The sequence below is a fragment of the Zosterops lateralis genome (assembly GCF_965231275.1).
Source record: "Zosterops lateralis genome assembly, chromosome: Z".
In the NCBI taxonomy this organism is placed as follows: Eukaryota; Metazoa; Chordata; class Aves; order Passeriformes; family Zosteropidae; genus Zosterops; species Zosterops lateralis.
In genome coordinates this window covers 19,119,692-19,140,198 of record NC_139800.1, presented here as the reverse complement: position 1 = coordinate 19,140,198, position 20,507 = coordinate 19,119,692, and the positions used below count along the sequence as shown (strand labels likewise).

The window sequence follows — 20,507 nt, the reverse complement described above, 5'->3', positions numbered from 1 at the left end:
TGTGTCTGTTTGCTTCAGGTGAAAAGTAACTTCAGGTAAAAAGATACAGCAGGAACAGCCTGTTGCTGTTATACATATGGGTAGTCACCTGTGTTCTAACCTAAGAAATAAAGAACCTACTGTATAAGGAACGTCTTTAGGCTCTAGGCTTGATGAGATACTACAGCTTCTGTGCATCACTAGATAAATCCCAGGAGACCTGTAGCAGCATATCTTTATGCACATTATTAGGTGTAGGAAACAACATGGATAGAGGTAACTGTGTAAAGAAAGAAGAATGTGTCTGATTGTATCTGACTGTCAGATTCAGTCAGAAAACTGAAGGGTAAATAAAACACTGTCAGACACAGTGTGTTATCTCAGCTTGCACACTTCCATAGACACAAATTTCCTCAAAACTCAAGAGGTTTTTTGCAGTACTTCTAGCATCTCTAGAAATTTGTAAGGTACAAATCAAACAGAGTATCTATGGTAAAATTGTTCTGCTAACTGTAACTGAACGGAGTTTTATGTTTGGCTGATATCTGGAGTAGCCCCTTTCATGTCTTCATGTGTTAAGTAAGTGGCTGAATTAGGAACCTAGGATAGCTTCCCACACACTCAGCAGAGCACCCAAACTGCCCTTATCAGCCCCTGAAAGTGGGCAGTTGTCTGTATAGAGGACAGGCTCTAAATCTGATGCCACCTGATGTTACAGTCTACACCACAATGTGAGTTTATAGACACAGAGGTAATTAGTTAAGATAATTAATTAAGTTAATCTAATGTCCTGCCTGTACAAAGGATAGGCAATTCTATTAATCCATGCTTGCACAGTTCCATGGCTTTGAGGGTAAAGGGTGAGAATCTGATTCACCAAATTAGATGTGGCCTTCTGGGACCTTCAACATCTGAAATTCTCTTTTGTCTGGCTCTGCAGCAGGTACCTGATATTGCAGGATGGTGCTCTCAGTGCATAAAAATCATGGAAATATGGAGAAAAGTAAAGCTGTTCAGGAAGGAGACTAACAAGAGAGAGCCCAGCTATCAAATACACTCTCCTTCACAGGTGCAGGATCATTCTCTCACCTTAAGTTTCCAGCTTCCCCTGAAGCTAGAGATGGCTGGCTAAATTCTTGGCCCACTTTTAATCAGTCATCACACAGTTATACTTTTCTGGAGTAAATTAAACTTTTGTTTCAAGAAGGAAGAACCACAACAACTTTGCAGCCACTGGAGTATCATTTTGATTCTGTCTTTAGTTACATGGGATATAATGAATCCTTACTGCTCCCACTACTGTTCTGGGGATACCTGACCAGCCCTAGTATATGGACTCATCACCTCATTCCCAGTGCTTTTTTAGTGAGGGTCTGAATCAGACCTTGGAGGCTTGGTTCCAAAACTGATGTTCATAAATTCATTATGAAAAATCTGATTTCAAACTTTCCTTCCAGGCTCAGAGAAAAGTGCAGGATACAGGAGAATCCCGTTTCATTTACAATTGGCATCAGAGTACAAATTCAAAGGGACAGAACCTTGGGTCTCAAAACCTGAATTCTATTTTAATTATATAATTACAGGTAATAAAAAAACCTGTGAAACAAATAACTTACAATGCAAATAGTAATATATCTCTAATATATTAGAAATGTAGTTTAAAAATGTCTCCATATTCTTAATTAGTATAAAGTTTAATTTTATACTTGGTATACAAATGATAACTTTACTTGTTACTGCCGCAGCAGAAGGAAAGACAAAAGTTTCTAGGTAGCTAAATAGCATTGGGAAATTAAAAAATATTTTATTTTGCTCTATTTTGGTAATAGAAAAATAGCCTTTAAAAATAGATTGTTAAACATATGGACTTATATTAAAGTAAAATTGTATGTTATATACAGTAAGGCAGTATATCGTATATTATCCTTTTTTGGTTTGGTTTGTCTGGACTAGAATATGAGTGGGATGCAGTTTTCTGTCACATTGAATCAAGGCAAAAATATATTTAGAAGAATTTGTTATTTTACTGCAATTTGTAGAATATATTCTCTTTTATATATGATTTGTCATGTACAAAACGTCATTTTTCTCAAGGACTGAGAAAAAAAATAAAACTTAATCAAGTGTCAGAATGCATTCAGAAGAAAACACATTTTAGATAAGAATACTGTTGTGCAATGGTTTATCTAATGTAGGAACTGTTCAGATCACTATGGTTTGCTGACTGACCCATAACAATTTTCATCTTTGTTGAATCTGTGGTACTTCCTCAGGCTTCATCAACCAACAGAAGTTTTGCAGAACTATTTTTCAGTGCATTTTTCATGACAGACAATGTCCATTTCCCCATTTCACTGTATCAGAAATGTGTGCTAGTGATCCAGGATTTACACCCACAACTATTATCTCAACGCACAGATTATTTTATTACCTGTACAATACACATAGGTGGCTAGGCTTTTGAAGGCTAGGCTTTTTTAAAGAACTGTTTGCTATGTGATTTTGTTTTACTGTGTGTAACTACTAAGTACGTGGTGTACTTAAAGGTTATTTAAAGGAGGGCATAAAGGAAGATGGGTCCATGTAGTCTGATCCACTGGTGTCTCTTCTGGAGTCGCTTGGAGCTGTTGTGCTGTAGCTTGAATTCTTCTCAGTTTGACTTTGCTGAGGGTTCTGAGATGTTTCTGCTACAGGTTCTTGAGATACAGGTGTGTTCTGGGTGCGCTGATCTGGCAATAATACTAAAATGTGATGGTCCACAACTGTTGAGACCTTGGTATATTCTTTGCTGGTTCCTGTAAGAGTGCATTTTTTGGTCTTTCCACTATTTTCTTTATGTTTCAGTAATAGTGTTGGTTCCTCATCTTGTCTGACTTTATGAACTTCTACATAGTCCATTAGTTTGGGATTCAGGAAAGGTGACTTGTCATTTTGTTGATTTTGTCTGACCTGCACCATGGTTTGGTCACTTCTGGAATACTCCATCTCGCTTATTTTTTCCATGTCATCATACGCAGTTTCAGCAATAGGATATAGCGACTGACGGTTTTCTTCATTTCCCACCAAAACTGGGGAAGTGTTCACATTTGTGGTGTTCAGTGTTATCTTGAATGCCTCCACAGTACTGTGGTAGGCAAACATGGCAGCCTGATTACTGGGTAACTGAGCTGCCAGCCACGTGCACGACTTTATACTCTCACTGTTACATGGGAGTGTTTTCTGTTCTGAAGCCATACACTGAGTTTCCCAGATCCCTTTTCCTCCTTTCTTCTCTTTAGCTCTTACATCTTGTGTTTGAAGAACAGATGGAAGGCCGTGGGATTCCCTGCACTTCACAGGGAGGAGAGAAGGGCTATCACAGCTCCCTCGGCCTGAGTCACTGTCTGTTTCTTTGAGTATAATTTTTGTATTTTTACTGGGAGTGTCATGACTTGGCATGAGTTGTTGATCCTCACTGTCCTCTACCTCCAGATATTCTATCAGTAGTTCCTCACAGTCTGATGTTGGAGGGAAACCATGACAACCAAGAGCGCTCAGTAATTCTTCAGATTTTCCTGTCTGAAGGTATAATGAAGAGGATATAACTTTTCATTATCAATTTTAGGGATTATCTGACTAGAATAACTGTGAACAATCTATGTATTTGATATACAAACACTTCAATAGTTATATTGCTAGATATAAACCTGATTTCTACTGCTGCAGAAAATATTGAAAGAATGTAAGAAAAATTCCTGAGTTTTCTCAGTGGAGAGACAATCATAAAATTCATGTTTCCAAGGTGGTAAGGAGCAGGGAGCTTTTGGCAGATATGGTTCTCCTGAGTTTAACAAGAAGGAAATGGAGGAAAATTGCAGTGCAGACATCTCCTACCTCTTCAGCATGGCAAAAGACTATGGAGATCATCTTCCATAAGAACTACTATGAAGTTCACAAAGGCATTTCCTCATGTCCCAGGAAACAGGGCAGTCACAAACCCTGCTCTCAAACACCTTCCCGTTACAACTGCAAGGCAAAACTCTGACTCACACATATCCTCTACATGCTTAGCTGGAAAGTGTTGCTTATTTCCAATGTTGATTAACTGAAGCAGTTTTACATTTTAGTGTGGTAATTGTGTTTGCTAGTACATAAGTTAGGAAAACCATGAGTTTCGGTGAATTCTTTTGATGCTAGCTGTGGTACTCACCTCCAGCAGATGTGTATCTATGCCTTTTATCTTTGGTCCTGGAACTGGTGGCAGGATAAAGGCCATCATTCTGAAAAAAAACCGGAACAGATACACCAGGTGTAAATATAGACCTTATCTCACTATTTGCTCTCCCATTTCCTCAGAAAGTGACTGAGATTTTAAACCTATCTTACATATCTTATATGCCCCAGTTGGACATCGGTCTTCTGTCTGCCTCTCATGCTGGATAATTCACAAATATAGTTACAGGTCATAAAGTACCCTTAGATGTATTTATAAAAAAGACCAGTAGTACAGAAATTTTTCAACTGGAAAAACAAAATTACTAATGTCCTTTTAATTGTCATCTCTCCCTTAACTTCCAGTTCTCTAATACCATTGTAAATTCATCATTGGCCAAGAAACAGTGAAGTGAGGCACAATTCAGGAGGGCTATTGGGGCTGTCTGTGCATCTTTGACTGTCACCTGACTACTGCTAAACAGGATTTGTGGTGAAGGACATGGCTTTTCCAACCACAGTTTCTATCCCTTTCTTCTACTCAGCCAGTATTTTTTGTAAGACTTGTACAAAAGCAATAATCTTTGCAACACCTTTCTCTTTCAAATTTGATTGAAATCAGCCCGGATTCTAAGAAATTATTTGGGAAATTGATAGAGGGGCTGGCAGAAAGACAGTCTTATAATATAACTTTGTTTATTTTAGGAAATTATGACAAAACCCAAAGACATGTCTCCTACCGGAACAGGGATACTGCAAGTAATGTTTGCTGAATATTACATGACTAACCAAGATTAGTCAGATCTAACAGAGACAGGTCTTTACCAACTGAGAATTTAACCTGGTTTCCATAAAAAGCAGAAACACTGCTTTTTCAGTTGCAAAGTAGTTAAAGTTGAATTAGTTAAAGTCAAATACCTATTACTAATAATTTATAAAATAAGGCAAGTGCCGTAGGAAATTGAATCAAATATTAGAAGTCTATTTTTGAAAAGTTTTCTCTGACCTTGGACTCCATCCAATTATGAAATTGGTAGCTTACCTGTACCCTTTCATGATCATTATCCAGCTCATGACTAAACATATAAGAGATGACAGGACACCAACAATGATCCACACAGCCATATCTTTTGCTCTAAAGTCTAAGAAAAAACAGACTTATTTAAGGACATGCATATAGCATATGCATAGTCAGCATGCCAAAAAACTCACAAATTACTTTTATTTTAAAAATTGTCCTAAACTGCCAAATTTATTATCGAATAGAGGCCTTCAGCAGCACAGACGGATCTCAACAATCCCTGTAATACTGAATAATGAATATAATTTTTACTAATGGTACTGAACAGGAAATAAATGGTCATGGAAAAATCATGGAAAATGCATGAAGAGGAAAATTTTGTTACGGCTAATTATACAGATTGGGTTCAAATCCAGTTGTATCAAAACTGTAGTCATTTCATTATTAAATACATACAATTAATTAAATGCTGGGTAAAGTGACCTAGGATTACATATTTTAAAGAGTTTTTATTGTAATGTAACACTTTTTAACTGAAGTGCGTATTTCATATTAATTCCAGAGTAATTAGAGTAAAAAGAGTAATGAAGAGCTGTTACTGTCTGAAGGCAGTCTCTCTTTGTTGTCTGTGTCACAGTTTTAATGCAGTTGCCCATATTCTTTTAATTAAAAACTAACACAAAGAGAACAAATGAGGCAATAGACAGAAAGGAAAAGGTTTAAATAAGCAAAGCGATTATTCACCTTCTTAACTCTATCATTAAGTAATGAAAGGGAAACGTAACTGGGTATGGTGCAGGGATGATAAGGATTCGGTTACCTTAGCAATGATGTTCCAGTCTGTCCTAGGGAAACTAAGGGATCTGCATGGATGCCACAAACAAGCTAACAAGAAAAGTATAACATGAATTTGCATGTAATAACAATTACTGAAGGGATGCCTGGCCACTCACCAGTAGGGATCTCAATATACATTTCTGGGCTCCACTCACTCCATAGTCCGTGGTGGTCTGGTTTGCAGTGAATTTGTATAATGTACCTCTTTCCAGGATTTAAACTAAACATTTTATATTGTGTTTGCTGTCCAACAAAAATAGTCTGGAAATAAAATAAAAGCCACAGCTAAGGTTTTGGTAATCAAGATGAGAGTATAGAATGAATCTGGATATCTTTCTCTAATAATTGTTGAACAGGCATGGAATAATGGTACATTTATTTTATTTCTATAGTTTATTTTCTGTTTTCTAGCATGTGGGAATGAGATCTGGCTCTGGTATACAGTGCAAATGAAACTGCTGTAAAAATACATAATGCATTTATGGCAAATAGGGGAGGAGCTGTGGTAATGGTAGGAACTGCAGTGGTGACAGGAAGAGGAGGAGGCCAGAAACAGAAATAGAGAAAGAAAATGCAGAGAGGAAGAGGGAATGTGGAGTGGTAGAAATGCACAGGGTAATAAAAACTAGGTCTTGCAATGGCCAGAAGGCCAGACGAAAGTGAGAAGGAGAAGGCAGGAGGAAATACAGAGAAGGTTTGGACGTTCTGCAGATGAGAAGGGGATGCAGTCAAATACCAGTAGCTGGAGTCTTTAATTTGCTACTCTGTTGTTTAAGTTGTAGATCCTGGCCATGGAAAATTATTATTATTACAATAAAATTATTATCCTGACCACTAGAATTACCACCTAAGTGTTATTTAAATAAATTTAAATTATTTTATGTTATGTCACTGAGCTTTCTGTTATCTAAGAAGTGCTTGTGGTTAAGAACAAATTGTCACAAAAGAAACCTGACTAAGTGAGAATGAACCATTTAAACTACTATGTCAATATGATTAATAAATAATGACCATAATTAAAAACAAGTACTTTATCACCTGCTATTGTACAGGATCATCTGAGATACCAGTGTTCTCAGGAGGAAACCATAGGTCACACAAGCACTGTTGAAAAATCATGAACTATTTAGAATGTCTGCTTCATTACATTCAGGCATGGAAGCTGGCTGGCAAAATCTATCTGGTCAGAAAACATAATCTAGCAAAAATTTGTGACATCCTTACCTCCCATTCCTCTCCTTCTTCAGGCTTTAGTCTCAATTCATATTCAAGGGTAAGCCATCCAGATCTGACATCAGCCAGTGGGGGTGGAGACCATGTCAGGACCAGATACGGTTTTCTCTGTATTGACTTTTTTAATTCCAGAGTTATATTCACAGGAGGATCTGGCTGTACTGTTGAAATAAAAGAACTGTCAATAAGAATCTAAGTGACTCTTTTCCTTTCATCTCAGGAAGAAATATAAAATGATGTGAGTGAAGGGTTGCCATCTCCATTGTGTTGTGTCTGGTAATTTAAAAACTGCTAGTGGAATATAGAAATCAAAAGTTTTCAGATAAACTAAGTATGGATTTATGAATTTTAAAACCCCCCCTGAATAGTAATGAGGATGTTGAACTCATGTTGAGATTTGCCTTAATAATTTATCATAAAAAATATTTTTTCTTACATTACCATTTATAGCTACTTTTCCCCACAACTATATTTCATCTAAAGTTAACATCTTTAATGTTATGTTATGAAAGTTGTGTTCCACTAAAATTTTATCAAAGCTTGGCATAAATATTTAGGAATAGTGAAAACATGGATGCAAGCTAATGAAACTTGTCCCCTCCATCTTTTGCATTTAGAAAACATAACCACATGATCCCTACACTCAAATGTAAGGATACTTAAAAGTAAACCAAAACCAGCATATTAAAACTCCATCTGTATATCAAAAATAAACCAAAATGGAACACAGTTTTCTTCTAGAGTCAGGCTTGCATCTTCCTCTGTTCAAAGGTAGAGCTTTCTGCATATTGTGCATGTATTTTACCACTGTCTGATCAAAGATCCATCAGGTCACCACACTGAGGTAAACTATAAAGCCATTTCTCCAGCAGCCCTTTTCCAGCTGCCAGACTCCTGGCAGCCAGATCCTTGACAACAAAATGGTTATCAAGGATAATGTTCCGTTCCCTTAGATAAAACCCTAATTACTTGTCCACAGTCACTCTGTAGAAAAAAAGTCTGAGAAAGAGATTATCAGTACACTGCTATAAAAAGTACTAATGCAGCTTCTCCTCGGTCTGGAAACTACTTTAAGGTAATCAGATTTAAGTATTATTAGTTAAAAGATCAAACTGATTTCAGTTGCTTTGTACAATGGAAAGAAGTTTTTAGCTGGATGATGTTTCTTAAGGTTTGACTACAAGAAATATGGAAAACCAATAAACGTTTATCTGAACATAATTTTAAAGCTTTTAGCATTTTTGGCTTCTTCTGAAAATAAGATGGTAAAGAGATGAATATTGATTTGTTATTACACTAAGGAATATCTTATTTGTGCAAGCTTTTAACTTGGATATAATACTATATAGGAGGAGAGCTGGAATTAAAATTCTTGTGTCAAAACCCATGATTCTGAATTATTTGGTTCCACAGAAACTACTTTTTAACTCTTACCTATGTAAGTCACATCGACATAATGAGGATCAGAGACATTGCTTCCCATTTCATTAGTTGCCCTCACAGTAATATTGTATATGGTCCAGAAAGAGGTGTGTTTTTTATCGAAGTAGCATGAATTAGGGCCTGCAGTTTTGTAATCTGGACATTCATAAACTTTTTCTTCTCTGAAATGAAAGAATCCCAGTGATTAGGTTACGCAGACTAAAACGTGGTTTTGGTTACTAGTACTTCAGCATTATTTAGGACTGGATCTGATTTTTCACACCTGGCAATGTGAAGAAAATCAGAAAACTGCTTCCAGACTAAAGAGGCATTGGACAATCCTAGAGACTGTACTAAGCATTTTCCCCACAAAGTAAACACCACAAAGCCTGAAGAATTTAGGCTGTTGCAGATCCAGCTGTGGGCTAGTACAGCACAGCTCTTACTTCTGTGAAAACCACTGTCCACTGCACAGCCCAGAGCCCTTACATGTTCCAGAGACTGAGTAGAAATGATTGCTGAAGTCTTCTACCCCATCTATTAAAAATTATATATTTCCAATGCTCATTCCATACTTGCAGAAATTCTGTATGTTACTCTAATATGCTTTCAGAATTTATTTGGTCTGTCACCTCTTGATCATTAAAAAAAATCTACTTTGAATCTAAAATTTCTGTGGAAGCTTCCTAAAGTCGGAAGAGGGGTAGGAGAAAAAATGAGTATGTAGTATTTGTTTCCATGCTCTTTCTAGATGCACAATAACAAAAGATAAAGTTGTGGATGTGGACTTCTTACTCTGCCATACCTGTCTGGACCAGTGTATGTCTTTTTACACTAAGAGTGGGCTCTCAGCTGAGAGTTTAGCATCTATTTAGGTCATTGCAAGTTTGAGCATACTAGGTGAACTGAAAAGGACCAAAAAAGGTTCACAAGACCTAAAAACATTTATTGACTCTTTCTTTAAAATGAATGTTTTGCACTTTATCTGAGTTCCAAAGAAAGATTACTACGGAAACCAGGAGACATTCATGGCCTATGAATACTAGTGCAAAACAGGCCTTATCAAAAGATAAAAGTTTTAGTATCTGGTCATCTTGGAAAGTTTTATTTCCAAAACTGCATGGTTGAAGAGTTTTAGGACTGTGCAGTTGTATTGTTTACTAATGTACTGTTGATGAGCAATGAAAAGACAGAATTCACAGTAATTCACTTGCCATTATAAAGAGATCAAGATCTAATATTTCAATCTTAGACACGTTGCTGCTTTAGTGTGATGCCAGAACATGCCACTGGACAAAACCATGGACTATAGAAAATGGCATCTCCCAATATAAGAAATGAGCGAGGGCTGATTTTCCAGGTCCTTCCAACAAAACACTGAATAACTACACAGTGCTTATTACCCCTCTTTGCTGTAAAGCAAAGTATGGTTGGTTGAGAGTCCTCCATCCAAAGCAGGTTTCCACCAACAAGTAAATGTTTCTTTTTCAGGAGAACGGCACTTCATTATTCTAGGCTTTTCAGGAGGTAACCGTTCTGTAAGAGATAAAGAAATAAACTAATTAGTAAGTTTAATCCATTATGTCCACCTTGAATTCATGAAACAATGTCAGGCAGATTACAGGAAAATATGAAAAAAGAAAAAGTTTTGCTTCCTAGTATGCACAGGAAAAGGGACCATTCACTGCTTAGGGCAAAAACTTGTGAATTTCACTTGGATTCAGAATTCTCTTTCACTGCAGCCGAATTGAAGAATGGTGTTAGTTTTCTGCCTGTGGCTTTCTTCCACCCCAAAATTTTCCACCCCATTCACAAGGAATGTTGAAATACTGTCATAGTAGGATCTATAAAATTATCTAAAATACACTCTACTATACAATCTATTTTCTATAGTGTTCTGGTTTCAGCTGGGATAGAGATAATTTCTTCTCAGTAGCTGGTAGAGTGCTGTGGTTTGGATACAGTATGAGAATAATTTTCATAATACACAGATATTTTGTTACTAAGTCAAATTTATCCTAAACCAAGGACCTTTTTGTGTCTCCTGCTCTGTTAGTGAAGAGGTACAAAACAAAAGAAAAAGGTTGGGAATGAGTATAGCCAGGACAGGTGACCACACCAAAGGGACACTCCACTCCACAGAACATCATCTCCAGCATATACTTGGAAGTTACCCAGAACCAATGCCCATCAGGATTCAGAAATGGAGTCTAGCACTGATCAGCAGTGGGTGAGCAAATATATTGTCCATAATTTTTGGTGGGTTTTTCCCCTTTTTTATCATCATCATCATCATCATCATCATCATCATCATCATCATCATCATCATTGTCATCATCTACTATGATTATTATTATTATTATTATTTCATTTTACTTTGTTTTAGTTATTGAACTGTTCTTATCTGAACCCACAGATTTTACCTTTGATTCTTCCCCTCCTTCCACCATAGTGGCATATGCGTGAGCAGCTGAGTGATGGTTTGTTGCCAGCTGGGCTTAAACCACTACATACAAAACCTTTTTTTTCAAAAGGTGTGTTTCAAGATGATTCTATGTGTTTGAAAGGAATGCTGTCATTTTCTTTTGCTTTTAGGTAAAAAAAAAAAAAAAAAAGAATAACATAAATGTTTGTCTATTTGTTTGTGTTCTTGCTAGTAATTTTCTTCTGAAGTACTCAAAATATACAAGGAAGTGGCTCTCATATTTCACTGTAATGTTGTTATGCTCAGTACTCCACCTACTTGTATGATTGCTCCTGAGCAAGTTTTTATAGTTTCAAGAACAGCACTTAAGAGTTGGGCAGAGAAAAAGGCCTAAATTTTGAATAGGCTGATGCTCAAAACCCTGAAGTGATTGAAACTTTTGCAGTTATGTATTTGTGGCAAAAATATGGTCCCTATTACATCAATAATATATATTTTCTACTGTGTACAGCAGAGACATTGATTTTCCAAATTTCTAATTGCCTAAGGCAGATCTGAGAATGAGATACTTAAAAAATACTTTTCTATTAACAGTACTTCAACAACTTCCATGTCAAATAATGAATAATACAACTAGTAGCTGAAGGAGAAGTTTTGAGACAACTTGGCTAAAGTGTCTGTCAACAAGATATGATATCATACATATTTAGTGTGTCTACTCAAATCCAGTAAAACACAGATAGTGGCTTCTATGTGATAATATGTGTAAGTATCATGCTCTGTTAGACACAGCAGTGCTTTCAGTCCAGGCTCATATACCTTAGAGATACTTATAGCTATGTTTAAAAATCAACATGATTTTTAAATAAAGGGACAGGGACAATGCATTAGTTAGGCACACCTGTATCAGAAGTGACTTCCTAGTAAATGCCACATTTTTTACCATAGCCAGTTTTCAGCAGAGGATCCTGACCAGATCAACAAGATAAAAAAAGCAGTTACACAGAAAGTCTGGTATAATGCACTGAGCACTACAAACGATCCATGTGAGAGGCCAGGTTTTCAGAACTGGCATCTAGTCACCTTCACAGCATTGAACCTGCTACAATTTAAAAGCAATTTACAGAGCAGCAATCATCCACTCACCTTTAGGGACCTGAATGCTTCTTTCTGAGCTCCACTCACTCCATTCTCCGAGGTCTAACATGCAACGCACCTGAACAATGTACTTCACCCCAGCTTGCAGGCTGGTCATCTCATAGTGTGTCTGCATTCCCACAGATATTGTCTGGAAAAGAAAATGGACTGGGAAAATAATAAAGAATTGAACCACTTTAACAAATAAACCATAAAGAATTAGGTGTGAGTTACTGACTTCTGAAAGTCAGGGATTTCTGTCGGATATTTATAGATACTAATTACAAAGAAACAACAGTAGTGATTTAGCAGAAAAAAAAAAATCACTGCTGATTCTGATATTCAAGAACATATTGAGCTCTAGACTTCCTAGACTTCAGATCCACAGTGCAAGGAGCACTACCAGTAGTCCAACCCACATATAAACCCCCCACTGAAATTCTTCTCGGTGGCTTTAAGTGACTTTCTCAGACCCTCCTAATTTCTCCTCAGAACAATTGCAAAATGCACAGCATTCTCCATCTTAAGGCATCAATAAGCTATGTAGCACTGAGGACACATGACTGTAACTTTAAGAATGATATTTTGTCGCTGTAGCAGTACTGAAGCTGAACCTTAGAAATATGGGAACAGGTGGGGAAAGTCAATGGAAATAGTTAAATGTGAGTAGGCCACAACAGAATTTCTGAGGGGCATGTTGCCTCCAACTGATCAGGTTGAAGAGAATGATGATAACTGGTTTTGTTGTATACATAACATTTGGATGATTATGTAAATATGTTGAATTTCATGGTCCCTACAGACCATGCCAGTATTTTTATTTCTTTAATTAGATTTGGTTACATTAATTTTTCTATTCTTACACAAACTATCATTGTTACAGGACCAATTAAACTGAGACAAGAGAATTCACTGAATAGAGAATTTATAAAATAAATACATTTTCCTTACCTCCCACTCTTCCTTTTCCTCAGGCTTTAGTCGTAGCTCATAGTGATACACATGTGAATTAAAGCTGGCATCAGCTAATGGGGGTGGAGACCATTTTGCCCAAAGGTGTGACATGTTAGCAGATGTGTTTGTTTCTAGGGAGAGGTTCACAGGAGCATCTGGCTGAACTGTATAAATGAATGAAAAGTGTGCAATTTAATTTTTTCTCAGAAAAAACACCTCCTTTATAGTTTTGTATGTCATATTAATTTCAGATAATTCAGCACTGAATTATCTGAATGTATTATTCTATGTAAAAGAATATTAAAGAAGCCTTCTATTTTTCCTTTCTCTTCAAGGAGTTTAACTGGCTCCTGATTTCCAGCAGTATCAGCAAATCTTAAACTTTACTCTGAATTTGTCAGGCTAAGGAAATACAAATTGTAATTTCATAAGGCCACTCTTGCAAAAGTGCCAACTATTTCACAGTTAGAAAAACTAAGTATATTATAATTAAAATGGTATATTATGTGTGTACAGAAAATAGAGTGGAGTCAGTAATATAAAATTCTACAAAAAGCCTGCATAATCCTTAGGCTTCCAAGACTGCAATGCCAGCAGTCAGAAAGATTTTTACATTTGAAATATTAAGTAACTTAAATTAATTTGAAAATTTTATTATGTACATTGAGTCTAATTAAAATACTGCAGACACTAGAAACTGAAGCAATTTTTTCAGCTGAAGTTAAAATTTTTACATATTCATACCTGAAATTCCTACAATCAAGTATGTAGTTACTTAATTTATAATTAAAACACAGTTTTCACATACATTTAACATGCATATTTTAGATTATCTGTAAATAAACACTTCTCAAAAGCAGATTTCACATCATTAGGCAAGAAATTTTTCACGACTAGCTGTTCTGGGATTAAAAGTTTCATACATCTCCTACTAGTTTGTTTTCCATTTCATTCTTTGATTTTACCTATTGAAGTTACATCCACATGCTGAGGATCTGAGGTGTTACTTCCAATCTCATTTGTTGCCATTACAGTGATAATATATGTTGTCCAGGGATTAGTGTGGTTTTTATTGAAGTAGCAGGAATTTGGACCTGATGTTAGGTAGTCTGGACATTCATAGATTTTTTCTTCACTGAAACAAAATTATTAAAAAAATTTAGAAAATGAAGCAAAGCAGATAATATTCCAGTAATGGACTAGGTTCAGCAGAGAAATTGGAAATGTTTGTGTACATATATATTCAAAATATATATATAATCACATATATAATTCATATAGATATGAATGAATAAATTTAAATTTATTTATTTGTTTATAAATATAAAATGGATATATAATTTATAATTTAATATTATATATGTCTATAATTCCATCTCTTGGAAACATTTTGGTACACATCAAATGCCACTACCATAAATATTCCATTGATATTTTTACTGCAGTTGCTTAGATGAATGCTTTCACCCCCTTTTTTATATATGGGAGTAAATTAACAAAATAATAGAAATAGAAATTTCCAGAGACAGAACAAAGAAATTTTTAAAATATTTATAAGCAAATAAGAGGGAAATGAAAAATATTTACTTCAATTAGATAAATTGCTAAATATCTTTGTATATTACCCCTAGAAATTAAACTTACAATCCCTATGGCAGAGAACTCTTTTATTGATCAGTTTGTTTTCAGCAAGGTCAGAGAATCATTTAGGTTGGAAAACATCTCTAAGATTGTCAAGTCAAGCTTTCACCGGTACCTTGTCAACCAGACCATAGCACCAAATGCTATGTCCAGTGGCTCCACCACCTCCCTGGGCAGCCCATTCCAGTGCTTTCAGTGAAGAAATTCTTCCCAAGGTCCAACCTGAACCTCCTCTTGTGCAGTTTGAGGCTGTTTCCTCGAGTTGCCTGGGAGAAGAGGCTGATCCCCACCTGGCCACCACCTCCTTTCAGGTGGTTGTAGAGAGTGATAAGGTGCCCCTTGAGCCTCCTCTTCTCCAGGATAAACACCCCCAGCTCCCTCAGCTACTCCTTGCTGGACTTGTGCTCCAGCTCCATTGCCCTTCTCTGGTCATGCTCCAGCACCTCAGTGTCTTTCTTGTAGTCAGGGCCCAGAAATGAGCAAAGCATGCAGGATGTCTCTTCACCAGTCCAAGTACAGGGGAACAGTCTCTGCCCTGCTCCTGCTGGCCACATTATTGCTGATACAGGCTGGGTGTCATTGGCTTCCTGGCCACCTGGGTACACACTTGCTCATGTTCATCCCCAGGTCCTTCTCTGCTGAGCCACATTCCAGCCACTCTGCCCCACCCTGGACCTGCACGAGATTGTTGTGACCAAGGACAGGACCTGGCACTTGGCCTGGTTGCACCACACACCATTGGCTTTAGCCAATTGATGATGCATAAATGCAGATCCCTCTGCAGAGCATTCCTGGCCTCTAGCAGACCAACACTCCTGCCCAACTTGGTGTCATCTGCAATCTGACTGAGGGTCCTCTCAATCCTCTCATCAATAGATATTAAACAGGACTGACGTCACCAATGATCCCATAAGACACCACAGTGACTGGCTGCAGCTCCATTCACCACTACTGCCCAGGCCCAGCCATCAGCCAGTTCTTAATAGAGCAAAGAGTGCTCTTGTCCAAGCTACGGGCTGCCAGCTTTTCCAAGAGAATGCTGTGGGAGACATTATCAAAGGCTTTGCTGAAGTTCAGGCAGACTACTTCCACAGCCTCTCCTGACTGGATCACCTGTTCATAAAAGGAGACTGAGCAGGACCTGCCTTTCCTAAATCCAAGGTAGCTGGGTCTGATCCCTTAGTTGTCCTGTATGTGCTGTGTGGTTGCACTCAAGGCAACGTGTTCTGTGACCTTCCTGATGTCAAGTTACTTGCTTTTTAAAATGATCATCATCACAACTACCTCAAAAAAAGAAAAAATTACTGCACAGTCAAATACTTATTCCCTTTATATGGGTCTTTGGCTTCTTTAGGAGAGGGATTTTGTGCTCAGGGCTGGTCTGGGTGATGTACTCACAGTCTACACCAGATGTGAAGAACTACACAAACCCAAAGCATCAGGTGATGTGGTGCAAGAATAAACTTTAATTCCACTATTATGCTCTATGTATCATCAATAATAAGGTTTCTTATTATTTATTTCTATTATTCTAGGCAATTTTTTCACAGTTCATGAAGAAAAGATGGGAGAAAGGGGGCTGTACCTAAGAGATAATGAGCCTAGAAAGGCAAATGTAGCCCAGGTCTAAAGTGCTTGGCAGAGCCTGGGTTCAGTAGATTTAATGAAATGGAAAAACACTCCTATCCTAAGCAGAACAGCTCTAAGCAGTGACAGGCATGAATTAAAATGTTCATTAAACTCTTTGATCAAGACTGAAACATCTGGGCTTTCATAAAATAAAAGTTCTCAAATCATTGTTGTGCGTGTAGTAACTTCATTAAAGACTGCATCTTTTTCTGCTCAATGATTTGAAATATTTAATTGTAGCAGGGATATCTGAGGCTTTATCTTACCTATTCTGAATCTCATTGGATTTATTAAAAAAAATTTAGTCTTTGAGTCTCCCTGCTTACTTGTACCTGTTCAGAGACTAATTGTTTTCAGGAAGAAAGTATGATTAAATAAAGATGGATAGGTTAAGTGAAGTTGCCAAACACATACACACTTTATTCCTGAACAGGATGAGGAAGTCGAGAATTTACCAAAATATTAAATTTTGAGATGTGATACTATGTCTCATTTCACTGCATTTTGGGAACCATTGACCACAAAACCAATAGCAGAAAAAAATGCCTATAGTCCAGATGGGAGTTTTGGTGTGCATGATAATGGACAAGCTCCTTGTCAGGGCCCCAGGGGCCCCACCAGCCCTCACTGCCCCTGCCCAGCCTGTCCGTGGGAATCTGGGTCCCAGGTCCCTAGTCAGCTGGTTTCCAGCTCCACACAGCTCTGCCTTTTCCAGCCACAGCCCATGAGCTGATGTCCTGGCCCAGCGCGGCCTCACTCTGTCCCAGTCCTCAAGGAGGCGACTGATGCCCGGGGCTGGGCTGCCCCTTCCTGTCCTGCTCCATGGCTGGGGTGAAGGGAGACCTGCTGCCCTGTGGTGCCTCATGCTCCAGTGCTCAGAGCAGACCCTGATCAGCTGAAAGCCATGCACCTTCCAATAAGATGGGCAAACATGCCTTTCTTCCCAGCACATCTTCAGACAAGTGGGATTTTGGTAGCTGAGTTTCAGGAGGGACAGGCTGAAGATTTGGGGCTGTTAGTGGTCATGTTTTCTTCCAATAAGGGAAGCCATGGATCTTATGCAGTCCTTTTTGTCTATCTGAGGTTAAATTGGATTCATAAAAACAACTTCACAAATTAATGTTGCCATTCTCTCAGTCTGTCATAGCCATCACTTGATCACTAACAGAGTACATATCCACCATTTCTTACCTGTCCTTGCTGTAGAACAGGGTGTAATTGTTAGGAAGTCCTCCATCTGAGCCAGGCTTCCACCAACAGGAAAAGGTTTCCTTTTCTAGAGAACGACATCTTATTATCTGAGGTTTTCCAGGGTATGATTGACCTAGGAAAGTGCAAAAATCCAACCAGTTAAATTAGAAGTGGGCAATGCTTTTGGATGCTATTGTTGAATGATAAGTCAACAAAGCAATCCTTTTTTGAGGACAATAAAATTACATGAAACTGTGGACTGAATTGGGCAAACAGCTCTCCCCAAAAAGGATTAATATTCTCAGAAAAGTAAACCCATTCTACCTCAAACTTCTAAAATACCTAGCAGAATTATTTTGTTTTTTAACATTAATATTCATTTTTTACCTAAACTAGAACTGGTATATTTATCTACAAATTAAACTATGAAGGCTGGAAGTGAATATATATAGAGGCATTATTTTAGGGTTTGTTCCCATAAACATTAGAATTTTTATCCTCAGATCATTTTAAGATTAAATTTCACCTTCAATTTGCAACAGAACTAAAATTCCTTTCTTTGTGCATATTTGGGGTAAATTTTAGGTCAGAAAATTATAAAAAGAAGGAAATCAATGGGCTAGATGCAATTTTTGGGGTACTGGCAACCTAAAGGTAGTCATTAATCATTTAAATCATCCCTGTTAATCCAAATACATTCAATAATATTTTATGTTAAGATTACTTCTCGTTAACTTATACCAAGAATACAGACCATAGATTTACATTCATTTTAAAACAACAAGCATGTGACCGTTTTACCTAAGCTTATCTTTATTTCATTAAAGTTCTACATAATTATCTCAAATAGTTTAACTGTTCATATGCTAACTCCCAAGAAGATGACAGGCATAAAGTAAATATAGGAGTGGAGTAATTACCTTTCAGTATTTCCACCAAACAATCCTTAAAATAATAATATAAAAAGAAAAGATAACTCCAGTCATTTTCAAAATTGGCCTACCAAACTGCAGAAGAAAGTAATTTAAATAGGTACATGCTCCAGTGGTGGTCAGGATAGATTGGGTAAAGCCTCAGATTTTTCTAAAGAAAGTGTCTTTAGGAAAATACAAGCATTTCAGGAAGCGTTGTACTTACCAGTCAGACCTACTGTAGTCAGAGCAAGCTGCAAAATAATTTGAACTGATGAAATGAATCTCTGTTTCATGATGCCTGTCTCTCCTCAGGAGGAAGTATCAGATCAAGGGCTCACTGAAAAACACGCCATCATGGAACAGTCAGTAACAATGCTCAGTGTGTAATAGGTATCACTTGATTTGATCAAAGTCCTCTTTGAATTGCACCTAATTGATTCTTGTTCTCTCACAAAAAGGTGAGGCAAGACTAACAGTTCCACTTTGGAAGCTGAAAACTTGACTCTCAGAGAAGCAGGTAGGTCTTCCTAGAGGTCTTTGAATGGTTGGCAGTGCTAGGATTACAATTTCTTAGCATTAAAAAATCTTGCATATTTCTTGGCATCTTGGGATAGTGGGTTCTTATCTTAGAGTTCTAACTTCTAGATTAATCAGTTAAGCTAAGAACGCAGCCTTTAGCAACAAAAGTATACTTTTATCCCTACTGATGAAAAGAAGAGGTCAACACATTTGAACTATGAAAGTCCTGAAAACAGAAGGCAAATAGAAAAGGTCCAACAGTTATTTAGAAGTTTATGGGTTTTTGATCCAATCTCAAAACTTCCCAATATTTGGGACTGTCAGTATTGAATTCAGGATCACTTGAGCTGAAGAATGCTACTCTTTCAGTGCATTCAACCAGTTGTTTTTACTGTATTGGATTTTGTAGTAAATTTCAGCTGAAATACAGATGCGCAAGTGGTCACCAGCTGGGATTAAGACCCAAATCCCTGCAGAGGGTTGACACCACTAGATGTCCTCAGAATTCAGGTTACAACTCCGGGTGCTCTGAAGTCCCTGCTGCAGCTAAATCTGTTTGCTTAGCCTGAAGAAACGACATACAACTTAAAGCAAACCTCCTGCTTCTCCCCTGAATACGCTCTCTGCTTGGAGATGACTGCAGTCAGCTATTGGATTCTCGGTAGCCAACCTCACTCTTCAAAACAAAGAGGAACAATTTACTATCTAAATAGGGAGCACCTTATCTCAGCTTTCCACTCCTACTCCTAGCACATTCGCAGGTAGTTGTATGTTCGCAACCAATTCCATGTAGCACAGCATGAGAACAAGCCCTGTTCTTGGTGAGGAAAAATCCTTTGTGGTTTATCAGATGACTCAATTTTCAGTATGCAATTAATTTTCTATGTCAAGAAACTATAATACATCACCATACCAATGTTTTTCAAGCCCAAAACCAAGTGAAGTATCAGTTAATGCAGCTAAATCTAAAACATGTTTACTGTGGACAATGTGGAAGAGAACAACAGTTGGCTACATCCCCATATGCCACTTCTGAACATCCAGGCATGTTTCAGGCGTGTAACTGAGCTACAGGCTGGAAAATTGCATCTGGGTTAGTTTTAAACTCATTCAGAGCATTTTGTGCATATACAGACTGAGGAGAGAACCACTTAAATGTAAATTCCAGTGTGGTGTAAACACATGCACTCTTTGTTACTGTAAACAAATGACAGGCACAAACATTAGGTTTGACTTCAGAAATTAGCCAAAAACTTGTGGCTATATGATGATGAACACAGATGATTGTGCTCATAAAAGGCACATTTTTCTCAGGTAAAGGTGAAATAATGAAACTGCAAACAGTAACTATTTCATGCACGTATGATAGTATTTACAATATTTTATTACTTCTAAACATAGTTGAAACATTTGC

The 20,507-nt window shown here is 37.4% G+C and overlaps 1 protein-coding gene across 7 annotated transcripts in view; it reads right to left on the bottom strand.

Annotated features, from left to right (window-relative positions):
• Positions 1-1,596: 1,596 nt before the first annotated feature.
• The window catches only part of PRLR (prolactin receptor), a 147,563-nt gene continuing 128,652 nt past the window's right edge, over positions 1,597-20,507 (bottom strand). For 6 of the 7 annotated variants that reach the window (XM_083884340.1, XM_083884341.1, XM_083884342.1 and 3 more), the window contains 12 exons: positions 18,798-18,911; positions 17,661-17,793; positions 14,165-14,334; positions 13,197-13,363; positions 12,255-12,396; positions 10,087-10,219; positions 8,696-8,865; positions 7,253-7,422; positions 6,145-6,289; positions 5,213-5,312; positions 4,169-4,238; positions 1,597-3,537 (listed from right to left, as the gene is read on the bottom strand). In XM_083884340.1, the coding sequence (XP_083740466.1) occupies positions 2,527-3,537; positions 4,169-4,238; positions 5,213-5,312; positions 6,145-6,289; positions 7,253-7,422; positions 8,696-8,865; positions 10,087-10,219; positions 12,255-12,396; positions 13,197-13,363; positions 14,165-14,334; positions 17,661-17,793; positions 18,798-18,867 (2,481 nt within the window). In that variant the 5' untranslated portion in view covers positions 18,868-18,911 and the 3' untranslated portion in view covers positions 1,597-2,526. Of the gene's footprint in view, positions 3,538-4,168; positions 4,239-5,212; positions 5,313-6,144; positions 6,290-7,252; positions 7,423-8,695; positions 8,866-10,086; positions 10,220-12,254; positions 12,397-13,196; positions 13,364-14,164; positions 14,335-17,660; positions 17,794-18,797; positions 18,912-20,507 lie in introns of those variants that run through there. The other variant, XM_083884346.1, reaches the window with a different exon arrangement.